The following is a 13,883-nucleotide window of genomic DNA, read 5'->3' on the forward strand; positions in this document are numbered from 1 at the left end:
CACAGGGATGGGGTGGGGAGGGAGGCAGGAAGGGAGATCAGGATGGGGAATACATGTAAATCCATGGCTGATTCATGTCAATGTATGGCAAAAGCCACTACAATATTGTAAAGTAATTAGCCTCCAACTAATAAAAATAAATGGAAAAAAAAATAAATGCAGTTACATAAAACAAACAAAAAATAAATAAATAAAATTAAATATTCCATACCTATATGAATTTGAGTTAGAATGTTCCTGGAGATGGAAATCTGAAGCTAAAACATCATCATCATCATCATCATCATCACTTTCCAGACTCTCCTCTGAATCATATTCAGCTCTACCTTGGGAAGCAGGTAGAAATGGCTAAAAGAAAAAAGTTATACAATTTATTATCCAACTATATGACTTAACACATGCAATTATATAGCTTAGTATCAGCAATTTATCCCATTTTTGAGTACTTCATTATAAGAAAGTAAAGTAGCAAGTAATAGGCTGTTTGTTTTTTGACAGTCTATGCCTTCAATACCACTTCAGTTGGATCCCTTATTTCGTCATCATATCAACAAAAAATTTATTCAGCATCCACTATGTATCAAAAGTATACTCAATATAAGAAAATTTAATACATATACACAGTCACTGGTGTCACGTAACATATTTTAGTGGGGAAAAAATAGGCAAATAATAGAAAACTAAATATAAATTGAATTTAGCTGTGTTATAAAGAAAAAAACAGCACTGGGAATAACAATATTAAAAAGAGTTGAGATAAGCTAACCATGAAAGGCCTCTTTAAAAGTGTAATTTAAGTGAGACTTAAAAGGACAAGAAGGAATAAGTCATATAATGAGAGGGAAGAAAAGCAGTTTAGGCAGTAGTAATAGTATGCAAAAAGGCTTTAATAAAGGAAAAAAGTTTGGCATGGGAAAAAAGAAATTTGACTGACGGCTACTAAAGAGGATAGTGTTGGCAAAAAAATAGACGAGAATAGCACGTGACAGATCAGGTAGGGTTTTTGAACAACACAGTCAAGAGTGTAATGGAATGCCACCAATGAGTTTTAAGTAGAGTACAGGTACTGATATTTATACTTTTAGGAGTATCACTATGGCAGCCTTTTTTAGAGAAAAGTCAAATGGGAAGAGTAGAAACGGGAGGCATCAGCTGGCAAGAGCTGGCAGTCTAGATACAGGTGTAGGTCTGGCAAGAGCTGGCAGTCTGGATACAGTTGTCAGTCACAGAGATGGAGATAAATAACACATTCACAGTATACCTGGGAAAGAGAAAGAGAAGACAATTTCTGGGTTTCTGCTTGAGCAACTACATGGATGAAGATGCCAATTACTAAAATGGGAAGACTCTAGTTGTGACAGGGGAAGTACTGAAGAAAATAAAAAACCCAAATCTTAAAGACCAAGATTCACAGGTCAGGTAGAAAAGGAAGGATAAAGAAAGAACATTTCAAAGGAATAAAGAGCAAAGTTAGGAAGTAAACTAGAAGAGACTGGTATCAAGAGAACGAGATAAAAGTAATTCAAAATGGAGGAAATGGTCACGTGGTTGAACACTGCTAAGAGGTCAAGTAAGATGATGATAAAGAAGTTTCCATTACATTTGATAACAGATGAGTGCCATTTGAATCTTAGTAATAGCAGTTTCAGGGGGCAGTTGTGTCAGAAGCCATACAATGACTAAAAGTGAAGGGGACCTGTGGTAATAAGAGAGATAATATGTATACACCTTTGAAAAATTGAAGGAGAATGAGAAGCAGAAAAATGGGATAACAGCTGGAAAAAACTGGGGGGTCAAAGCAGAATTTGGGATGTGAGACAGCAGAGCACAATTCTGTTCTGATGGAAAAAGACAATAGAGAAGACAGAAGGCTAGAGAAGAAAATCAAGGACAGGATTCAGACTAGCACTGGAGCCTTTGATAGGAAAGATGTTTCCTCAATAGTAAATAAGAGGAGAGAATAAGATTGGGAGATTCATGACAGAGTGATGAAAGAATTTTGTCTGATTCCTTTTTTTAAATGACTTATGAGGTCATCAGTTGAGTGAGGATGAAAGAAGAGATGTGGGAAATTTGAGAAAAAAACAAAATCTTGGATTCAAGGAAGCTCAATAAAGAAACACAGCAGGAGAAGCAGAATTTCTGGAAGAGTTGAATGAATAGCTTGGTAGTCCTCTGCCCAAAAAGAAGTAATGTGCTGCACGATGCTTAGTCGCTCAGTCATGTCTGACTTTTTGTGACCCCATGAACTGTACCCCACCAGGCTCCTCTGTACATGGGAATTCTCCAGGCAAGAATACTGGAGTGGGTTGCCTTTCCATTCTCTAGGGAATCTTCCCCACCCAGGGATCGATCCTGGGTCTCCCGCACTGCAGGTGGATTCTTTACCATCTGAGCCACCAGGGAAACCCAAAAAAGTTGTCAAAAAAATCATTTAAAGATACTGGAAACTGATCAAATGCACAGAGAAGTTTTTATTGAAGAAAAACTTCTGAGGGATTTGCATGGTGTTCCAGTGGTTAAGATTCTGCACTTCTACTACCAGGGGTGCAGGTTCGATCCCTGGCTCAGGGAACTAGGATCCCGCATGCTGTGTGGCCAGGAGAAACAACAACAACAAAAGCTACTCAATCTCTGGTAAAAGTGAGCATCTAGCATTTTGGCCAGGGGCTATTTCTAGCCCGAGCCCTGCCCTCTGTGACTCATTTGTTCTATCAGTCTGTGAAGACAAAGAACTCTGCCTGCCTGGCCAGAGAGGGCTGTCTTTAATAAGAATTCCATGCCCATAAAACCAGACACAACTACAATTTGGAAGGATACATGTACCTCAATGTTCACTGCAGCACCATTTACAATAGCCAGGACATAGAAACAATCTAAGTAGTGTCTATCAATAGATGAATGAATAAAAAGATGTGGGGTGTGTGTGTGTGTGTATATATAGAGAGAGAGCATGGAATTCTCAGTCATAAAAAAGAATGAAATAATGCTGAAGATGGACCTAGAGATTATCATAAATGAAGTCAGAAAGAGAAAGACAGATACCATTTGATATTACTCATAGGTGAAACCTAAAATATAACATAAATGAACTTATCCGTGAAACACAAATAGACTCAGACATAGAAAATAGACCTGTGGGTGCCAAGATGGGGGTGGAGTGGGGAATGGGACTTTAGGATTAGTGGATGGAAACTATTATATAGACAATGGGTAAACAACAAGGTCCTACTATATAGCACAGGGAACTATTGATATATTTAATATTCTGTGATAAACCATAACCAAAAACATGAAAAAGAATGTAATATAACTGGATAACCTTGCTATAAAACAAATTAACACAACCTTGTAAATCAACTATACTTCAATAAATTAAAAAAAAAAAATTCCATGCCCAGCAGCATTGTCAAAAACAAGAGTCTTCAGCAGCAAACAATTAGGGAAGGGCAGCCTGGAAAATCCCATGGATGGAGGAGCCTGGTAGGCTGCCGTCCATGGGGTCACAAAGAGTCAGACACGACTGAGCGAATTCACTTTCACTTTTCATTTTCATGCATTGGAGAAGGAAATGGCAACCCACTCCAGTGTTCTTGCCTGGAGAATCCCAGGGACGGCAGAGCCTGGTGGGCTGCCGTCTATGGGGTCGCACAGAGTCAGACACCACTGAAGCGACTTAGCAGCAGCAGCAACATCTCAGACAGGAAAGGATCTGCCTGTAATGAAGGAGACCTGGGTTCGCTCCCTGGGTGGGGAAGATCCCTTGGAGAAGAGAATGGCAACCCACTCCAGTTGCATCTGTTATTCTTGTCTGGAGAATTCCATGGATAGAGGAGCCTGCGGGGTTATAGTCCATGGGGTCACTAAGAGTTGGACAGAACTGAGTGGACTAACACTTTCACATCTCAACTAGCCTGTGTTACACACTGGAACAAAGGCAGACCAGCCAGAAAATTAACCAAATCCAGGAACAAGACAACTAAAGAAGGCCTTGCTAATCAAGAATCATATACCCAGCAAAAGGAACTATGCTTCAAAAATGAAGATGACATATACTCCAATATAAATAAAGCATATAATAGACATTTGTTGAATGAATCAATGACTGCAAAAGGCAATGTGAAACAAGGTGATACAAATGCCCTTCTTTACCCTGAAGCATGTTGGATATGAGAAAAACAAAATCTACTGCCTAACAGGCCTCAGGGATTGGTGTCATTAGGAAATAGTGAGGAGTCAATTAATACAAGGTAGTAAGGAAAAAATCTAGAAGTTCAGAATGTGAGGGAATTTGGCTGTCCACAGAAGAGGATATATACAAGAAGTTCTTGCTAGGCATGGTAGGACAAGAATGTAAAACTACAGATGCAAGTTGAAACCATGCAAAGCAAACCTTAATAATCAATGAAAAAACTACAAGTGTTCTGTGACTATTAATTCATCAAAACACTAAAAATTCTTACCGTCAACTATAAATGTATAGGAAAAAGAAAATAGTAAAAATAATATTTATTTAGTATACTGTAACTGCAAAATGAGAATCAGTGAGAATTAAAGTGTTTTATTTCTTTGTAAAAAATTTATCAAGAAAACTTTGAATAGTGCTGGCCTTCTAACTTTATAAAACCCAGAATACAAAGCAAGTATCTTTTCTAATTGTTAGCAAATTGTCATATTCCTTTCTAACTTTGTATCAATATCCAACTTTTTATTGCACTTTTGATGTTGTGAAATATTACCCACGGTTCTTGTACTGTGAAGGTTTTTTTGTTTTTTTTCCAATTTCAGTATCTCTCGGTCATCTCCATCCTTTTGTCAAACTTTCCTCATTTATGGTGATAAGCTGGTCTTCACTAATTTCCCTTGATTGCACATCTAAAGTCTCTCAAATGACAGCAATGTTAAATCTCAAAGTTAGCTATTTTTGTTAAAACTTTATTCATATTTGATTTGAATTTTTTTTCCAGTACTCACTTTTCATTGCCAGTTGCACTTGACTTTGTCAAATTTCCTGTTCTGATTAGCCAGTTTTGTAAAACGTCACTTGCATTTATTATGGGAGGTAGGGAGGCAAGACAACTAACTACATGCTTTTCTGTGTATGAAATGAATACTGAATAAAAGGTACTAAATGACCAATCACCAACAGACTTTGAAAGAATTGTTGTGATTGGTCACTGATCAAGAGTTGCATCTGTTGTTTATACAGTGATTTGTGGACTAAGAGCTAGCAGGAAAGTCTGTACTTTATGCAATTACTCATATTGAATAAATTGTGGTAACTTTAAACCTGAACAATATTGTTGAGGGACTGATGTTATTTAACTAAAAACTGAAATCTGAGTACATCAGGACAATGTAGGACTATAGTATAGAAAAGGAATTAAGAGTTTGAATGGCACTTTGACTTTTGGCAGTCTTGATTCCTTAATCACTACCAAGTACATTACCATTTGGAGAAGGGAAAGATAAACCACTCCAGTATTCTTACCTGGAGAGTCCAATGGACAGAGGAACCTAGTTGGCTACAGTCCATGGGGTTGCAAAAGAGTCGGACAAGACTGAGCAACTAACATACACACATTAGCATTAACGTGCTAGCCAATGTATCTTTCCATCTTCCTAAGAATGTTGCATTGTTTAAAATGCAAAAATCTTAATTGATACAAGAATTGCCTTAAAAAATAGTTTAAATACGCCCAAAATATTTTAGGATATATTCTGTGATAATTTATCCTGATAAAATGAACATTTTCTAAACCTGTGTGGGAAAATATTTGGAAATACCAACAATTACACTTATTTTAAACATTTTCATTTCTGTTTAACTATACAAATCATCATTTGGATAACATTTGTATTACCTTGGCAATGAAATAGTCCCAGATACTGAGCTCAGGTGGAATGAACTTCTCTTTAACAATCAGTGTCTCCTGGCTTACTGGTGGTGAGGAAGAGGTCACTGAGGCAGATTCTCTGCAAGACATTTTTGATGGCCTAAAACGTTTGTTCTGTTTCTCTCCTTCTTCCACTAGTGAAGAAACTAATAAGAACAAGACAAAGTATTACTAAAATAAGCACAATTTTCATTGCACTGATTTCATCTATTTTTACATAAGACCTAAGGTTAACTACAAATAAGTACATACACAAAACTGAGATTACTATGATAGTAAGGTAAGTGGAGGAAGTGAGAAAAAAATCATCTTGTATAGCCATCTTTGTTTTTATCTCATCTTGTCCCTTACTCTTTGAATGTTCATTTATTTATTGTATATGTAAATTGTATATGGAATAGGATGTAATATCTTCCTATAAATGAGTCCATAATTTAGCTAAGACCATGACAGAAAAGTATCTACATCTTTTTTTTTTTTTTTTTAAAGAATTTCATGGGTGGGGGCAGGGAAAACAGTATCATGAGATGTCAATATTAATTAAAGATAACAATTCTAAGATTCTTCAGTAATCACGTGGCCTTTTATCCCCTAAAAAACTACTACTTATTTTTCATTGAAAATATTAAAAAGGTCAAACACCACCACTACTTACTAAACTGATTCAGACTTTTAGAAATGGTTAGAGATAGAATTTTCTAGTCAATGGAATACAAAGAAGAGGAAGAAAATGCAGTTTTTATTGTTTTAACTTCTAAACACTTTAGAGTCAATATTCCCTTATTATTTTACCTTAGAATATTAAGGGCATAAGCAAAGAAAAACAAGTTATACAAATCTTTAATCAAGACTAAGTCACAAGATGCAAATCACCAGTAGAAAATCAAGGATCTCCTGGACACAGGCATGGCCTAATAGATAAGTAAACAACTCCAAGTTAAGGCAAACCAATATTCTTCTTCAATGCTTCCAGCAAGAAGTTACTCACCTTCCAAGGAATACAAGTATTTGTGCTGTAATACAATTTTGCTTTATTGCTTGAAGCTACTCAGCTTGCATAAATAGCATGCTCATGCTTTATATAAAGTTACAGCCAAGCTGGCTCTAACAGAATAACTTAGTCATTTCAGAAAAAAATAAAATGCATAAAATTAGTATACTAAGAGACTGCTAAAAAGTGTTATGATTATTACATAATCTTTCAAACGACTTTAAAAAGAACCATCATATCAATGTGTAATTTCTTCTCTCTGATCTTATAAACAATTGATAATCAACAATCATGTTTCTAATATATCAGTTGCATACATTTATATACATTCTAAAACTTAAATAATGGTTTTACCAAATTCTCACTGAGCAAAAAATTTAGAATCTAAAGGTATTTTTTTATCTGTCAAAAATTAATGCTGTGTTCCAAGATAAATGTCATTTGACTCCAATATTACTATTCTGCTTATTTTGTTTTTAGATTATAAGAAGGCATATGATGTGAATATAAATGTTTAGGGAAAAATACTACGAGGCTAAATTCATAGTTCTACCAAGTTTGCTATGTGATAAAAATTAGTAGAGTTTTTTAAAGCAAAACAAAGTTTTGTTTTGTTTTCAGTTTTTTAAAAGGGAGAAAAACATTTCAAAGTATAGTGTGTGAACCCAGACACATGACATGAAAATGAAATTAACCACATTATGGGGAAATGTTTAAAATTACAGATTTCAATTTCAGAAGGAAAAAACTTCTTATCAAACACTTCTGATGAACAAGGAGAGCAGGGGGGAAATGGCAAACAGGTTCACAGTACTGGATGATATATTATGGAAAATGCTACAAGTAAAAAGACTTAGTGATTATCTCCTAGGAAACAAGAAATGACTTGAAGCTTGTCATCAGAGTAGATGCACCCACTTTTCCCTCAAACTGCAGCAAGACCCAAGACAATTTTATGGCTTAAATCATGTTGGGTTCAGGTAGTCATGAAGCTCAGGGGCACTACAATAGAGACTATATATACTGCTGCTGGGTGCATCACCATTTGTTTCTGAAAAAAGCTAATAATAAAATATCAAGCCATATGAATGCCACTATGTGGATACAAACTGCACTGTTCCATTACTAAGGTAGTAAATGGCTACTCTAATAGTAATAAAAGAAAAATAAGCATTAGGGAGAAATGAAAAGGAATTTGGATAAAGAGAGACTTTGTGAATTCTAAGGGGCATGAAGAAGCTAGAAAGTGGGTTAACAAAACTAAGTTATGCATGGGAATTAATGACAATTCTTTCATCTGCAAGTATTATGAAACACAACAAAAATTCTTAAAATATTTTGCTTTGCTTTATAAATGCAATAAAAAGCAAAAGTATGGATTTCTAACTGTTAACAAAAAAAAAAAGTAATTTTTCAAAAACTGCTACTGCTCAACTATCTACTTTAAAAGTTTACCATAATAACAAAATAACTCCATGAACATACACCCAGACTAGTTTTAATTAATTAGAAAAAAGTAAATCCCATATTAACATATGTGGAAATCACAAAGTAAATTGTTTGATTAAAAAATACTGATTTATGTACATTAACATTTTTGTTAAGATTCTGAACTGCCAAGCTAGTCTAGTAAAAATCATCTATCATTTTCTCACATTACAAAGCTTAAGTCATATTTAAATTTTATGTCATTAACAGTACATTAACTATATAATAGACTTGTAGAGAGAAAAATAATTTAGTTCATAAGACCATTTTTGTAAAGTATTCTAAAATCAGAATTTATATCAGAACAAGGAAAACAGTGACTTTTAAAACCTTCACAGTACCAAGTGTATGAAAAAACTTCTTAAAAGATTTTCAAGGGTTATAAGGAAAGTGTTTCATCTTCAATATACAATACATTGATACTGAATAGTTGAACAGGTTGTCAGGAAAATGAAATGTTCTAGACTTATCCGTTTTCATTGTGCTATACTTAAAACTAAAAAATAAATATATATATTATTTTTCGCTGAATTCAGATCAACTTTTCTAACACATCTTTTTATTCCCTTGGTCAACAATGTATACTGAATATTATCTAACACAATTACACTCCTGGGACATCATGATTACATTTAATAGTAACTCAAACACGCAAGGCTACTTACTTGCAACTGAAAATTTATCAAGCTGCTGTGCTGCTTTAGTTGGTATGCTTTCAGAACAACATAATAAAGCCTTCAAAAACTGAGATTTCAGAACTTTGCCTTACACTGAAAGTCACCACTGCTTGTCCCTTTGCCAATTTTCTGTTCTCAGATTTTGTCTCTCCAACTGTCAGTTTATCTGCCTCACAGGACTGCTACTTCTAATTACTACTATGGCCTTTGCTATTTACTATCTTCACTTCTTCCCTTTTTTCTGTTTTTCTATTTTTTTCTACCAGCTCCTTTACAAACTAAATCAGCTTTAGAAACAGCATGCCTTGGCTTCATCATTAAATGAGTGTACTCTTTTTCTTCTGGTTAGCAAACTGATGAATCATATCATGCATGTTTTCTGTAAATGCTCTTTCAGTTACATCCATGACAGATCGTATTCAGAACAGTTTCTGGGTTCTTTATCGACCATGAGTATCACAAAATTTATATGTGGCTATACCCAGCCTCACCACTGAGTAAACCATATGTTTTAAGTATCCTGTATTATTTGGATACCATATCCCAATCTAAGAGGTTAAATATATAGATGCAGATAATTTTTTCACTTTGATTACTTAGGATTTGATAAGTGGTGAGATAAGAGTTTATTATATGGTATTTGCAACTACAAACAACTAAATCTGAGTGGTTAAACGAAGAACGACCTGGACTTCGAGTAAAGCTGTTTATGTATCTGTGCCCAGAAATGTTCTAGAAATGTTAAAATTGAGACTTGCTTTTTTTTTTTTTTCCAGTGGGTTTTGTCATACATTGATATGAATCAGCCATGGATTTACATGTATTCCCAATCCCGATCCCCCCTCCCACCTCCCTCTCCACCCGATTCCTCTGGGTCTTCCCAGTGCACCAGGCCGGAGCACTTGTCTCATGCATCCCACCTGGGCTGGTGATCTGTTTCACCATAGATAGCATACATGCTGTTCTTTTGAAATATCCCACCCTCACATTCTCCCACAAAGTTCAAAAGTCTGTTCTGTATTTCTGTGTCTCTTTTTCTGTTCTGCATATAGGGTTATCGTTATCACCTTTCTAAATTCCATATACATGTGTTAGTTGCTGACTGGCTAGTAAGAATGTTATTTTTAAATTTTCAAAAGTGTGTGGACATTCTATTTCAAGAATTTATCCCCTTTATAACATTTTACATTAACAAAATCACAGTTTTCACTTTCAGTAAGCCTATAAACTGTACTCCCTCTTAGACTCTGAAAGTTCTTTAAATGAATTCAAATATCTGAAAGTCAAGTATATATTCCAATGTGAATTTCATGTTAGTCTTTTCTATAAAGCACTGGAAATTACTCTTTAAAAATTTCAAAGGAGATGTTATAGAAATTAAAATATCATTTAAAATTTGAAAGCCAAGATTACCATATATGGGCTAATAAATCACAAAAAGAAAACAAAGGCAGAAAACATCATGAAGATTTTTTTCAGGTCAAAAAGCTTGTTTCAATCTTTAAATAAATATATATAGTTTTAACACCAGAAAGTTTAGAAAAGATAATAGAATTGTTTAAAATATTTACTTTACATGGTATTATGAACACTTAGAAATCCAAAATCTCTAATGGTCAGAATCATGATACGCAAACATAAAGCAGCCTTATTTGAAATGTTTTTCCAGTCACTTCAAGCCATAGTCTGATTTACCACGATTAGCACTGATATTTCCTTATTTCTACCCATTTAAAAATACATTAAAGTCTAAGGAATAGAAAACATCAAAGTGAAGAACTAAAGCAGAATTAAAAGAAGTAGGGATGGTTTTCTAAAATGCTAATCATTGTTTTAAATCAAAAATATGACTTGATTAATGGAAAATTTTCAATTTTCTAAGTGCCAAACAAAATAAAATCAGCCCACTGTATCCCAACCCTTCCAAAACAACACAAAGCAAGCTGAACTGTAAAAGCCTATTTCTAAAGCTAATATCTTGCCTGCAAGACTGGGAGGGCTATGAGAACTGATGGTTGAAAGAGCTTTGGAAAAGCCCACACACTCCATGGAGAATACCACTACCTGGTGGGGGCTAGGCATAGCAAAGTACCTTCCTGCCAAAGAAAGAAGAGAGAGTCTGTATTTGGGATAGAACAAAAACCAGTGTTACAGTATTTTTCAAAACAGACGAAAATTTCAATAGTAAAAGATTTTAAATTACATTAGATAGCTCTAATCACTGGTGTACCAGTATCTTAAAGTTTAATAATTACACCAGAAACTTCATACTGTATGTTTTCCATAAAACTATTTATTCACGCTCTAAGAAAATGGTCTATAACATAACTTTCTGTGAATAAATTAACATGTAATTACATTTAACAAAGTTATCATTCAGATGAATAAAGTGGTAGCCTTCAAAAATAAAATAAAACAGATTAAAAACTAACCAGGTAAAGCTTTTGAGTGTGCTTGTTCTTTGCTGGGAACACGCGCACCTCCACCAAATACAGCAGACCACATTTTTTCATTTAGAGGGTGGGCCACAATTCGAAATAGTTCATTACTAGAATGTGTTGCCAAGCCATGAATGAAAAGACTAAGATACACTGCTGTGAGAATCTCACAAAGCAAGATCGTAAGTCCTGACTGGGCTTCCTCCCCAGAAGAATTCAAAAGTTGAACTAGAGAAGTTATTCCTAGGAGAAAGAACAAATATAGTTACCATTAGCTACCACTGACAATAAATTTAATAAATAAAAAATTAACTACAGTTCCTAATTTTTGAAAAAATGTTATAGCATCAGGATAAAAATATTTTCTTCCACAGTTTCATAGACCACTAGAGGTTACTGCAGTTAATGCATAAGTGTTGAGCTATCTGTTCAATTTATATAGACACTGGGAATAACATAACAATGTTTTTCTATTACAACAAAAGCAAAAGTATAAAAAAATGATATGACAAAACATTTGTATTTGTTATTTTAGTATTATTATAAAGGAAAAACTAATGTTATATAACTGGATAATTTATAGTAAATGATGAATAATGAATTGGAATCAATTCTAACAATACTTACCAATGATTATCACACAGCAAAACCAAACCAAACCTACTTTTTCCTCAGCTGATTAAGTTCAATAAAGCTAAGAAAAAACTTGTGTGTATATATATGTATACATATAAGTTTTTATACCTGGCCATTGAGCTGGTGATGTATTGGGAGTTATGGCTTCATCTAAGCTTCCTGTTTTCAAGGAATGTCGATGGGGAAGCAGTACTGTCTGATACACCATCCCAGTAAACTGATTTGTTTGAAATGAACTGAGAGGAAAAAAAAATTTAAATAATAACTATCTATAGTGACCTCCAATTGCAATAAAACAATAATAATAACAAAGAATGACCTAAAATGAATTTCACATTTATTTCTATGTTTGAGATCTAACATTTAGAGTAACTTAAATACAAACTTTTGTGTATTAGTTATACTGCTTTATATCTTAAGTACTATACTGTATATTCTAGTACTATAATAAAACAAAGTGTCCTTTAAATTTTCTAAATTAAAATAGATATGATAGCTTTTAAATATATTTACTGAAAGTCATAAAATACATAATGAGAAAACTATTATTGACCACAAATAGGAAGCTTATATATCACAAAGGTATATAATTTATATATATCAATAACAAAGTTGAAAACAAAGTCAGTTTAGGTTCAATTTGATATTTAATGGCTAGTGTACCCAACGTCAGGGTAGGCTATATCAGGTATATGCACCAGATAGCAGGAGTCTAATGAAAAACATGGAAGAAGGACTTCCCTGGTGGTCCAGTGGTTTATCTGCCTGCTAGTGCCAGGGACATAGGTTCAATCCCTGGCCTGGGATGATCCCACATGCCACGGGACACCTAAGCCCGAGGGCCCTAGAGCCCATGGTCCACAAGAGAACCTATTGCAGTGAGCAGCCCACCCCCCACGACAATAGCCCCCGCTCGCCATGAGTAGAGAAAGCCCACATGAAGCCATGAAGATGCAGAGCAGCCAAAAATAAATTAATAAAATTAAAAAAAAAAAAGAAAAACATGGAAGAATGAATTAGTGTCTGGAAACTGAAGCTAAGATTTCTTCTGAAATGAAGCAAAAATAAAATAAATAAATAGATCATTTAAAAGGAAAACTAAAAGAAAAAGAAGGGATCCACAAGTTCCAATATCTGTCTCATAAAAGGAAAGAGAAGAGAGAAGATAAAATACTTGAAGAAATAGAATAAGAGAATTGCAAAGAAAAAAAGATATAATTCCACAGTGTCAAACAATATGTTTCAAAAGCCTAGAAAAATTACAGTGAAACCTTAGGACATAAAGAAGAAAATCATAAACATCAAGGACAGTGTAAAATTTTTCTCAGTTCCAAGCCAGTCACTCCCTCCTCTGTGCTCCCTGAGCATTTTACTGTCTATCATCTTAGAGGATGTATCATTTAAGTATGATGTCATATTACACACCATTTATCAGTTTATATGTCTGTGTCTAACTGGCGTGACCTTAAAGGAGGAGATCTTGTTCCAGTGATATCACAATGTCTAGCATTAGGCAGTGATCAATAAAAGGCAGTTAAATAAGCTAATTGTGAAGAGTTTAACTTGAGATGCATTTGCCATAAAGACAAATGCTAAAATTGCAAAGATGATAAAAAATGACTCAACATTTCTCCATATGCTTTTTGCATTAGCTAAAGTGGACTGCTGTATACGTATTCCTAAAGCAAGAGCACACAAATTCTCAAACCTCAGCAGTCACTACAAACATTCTTAAATTTCACAAGAAGATGCTTAC

General features: G+C 34.3%; 1 protein-coding gene across 5 annotated transcripts in view; it reads right to left on the minus strand.

Annotated features, from left to right (window-relative positions):
• DMXL1 (Dmx like 1) overlaps positions 1–13,883 on the minus strand; it is a 124,429-nt gene that overhangs the window by 47,096 nt on the left and 63,450 nt on the right. For all 5 annotated transcript variants that reach the window (XM_061150940.1, XM_061150939.1, XM_061150938.1 and 2 more), the window contains 4 exons: positions 12,236–12,363; positions 11,486–11,734; positions 5,865–6,043; positions 212–348 (listed from right to left, as the gene is read on the minus strand). In XM_061150940.1, the coding sequence (XP_061006923.1) occupies positions 212–348; positions 5,865–6,043; positions 11,486–11,734; positions 12,236–12,363 (693 nt within the window). The remainder of the gene's footprint in view (positions 1–211; positions 349–5,864; positions 6,044–11,485; positions 11,735–12,235; positions 12,364–13,883) is intronic.

The sequence above is a fragment of the Dama dama genome, chromosome 9 (genome assembly GCF_033118175.1).
Source record: "Dama dama isolate Ldn47 chromosome 9, ASM3311817v1, whole genome shotgun sequence".
In the NCBI taxonomy this organism is placed as follows: domain Eukaryota; kingdom Metazoa; phylum Chordata; class Mammalia; order Artiodactyla; family Cervidae; genus Dama; species Dama dama.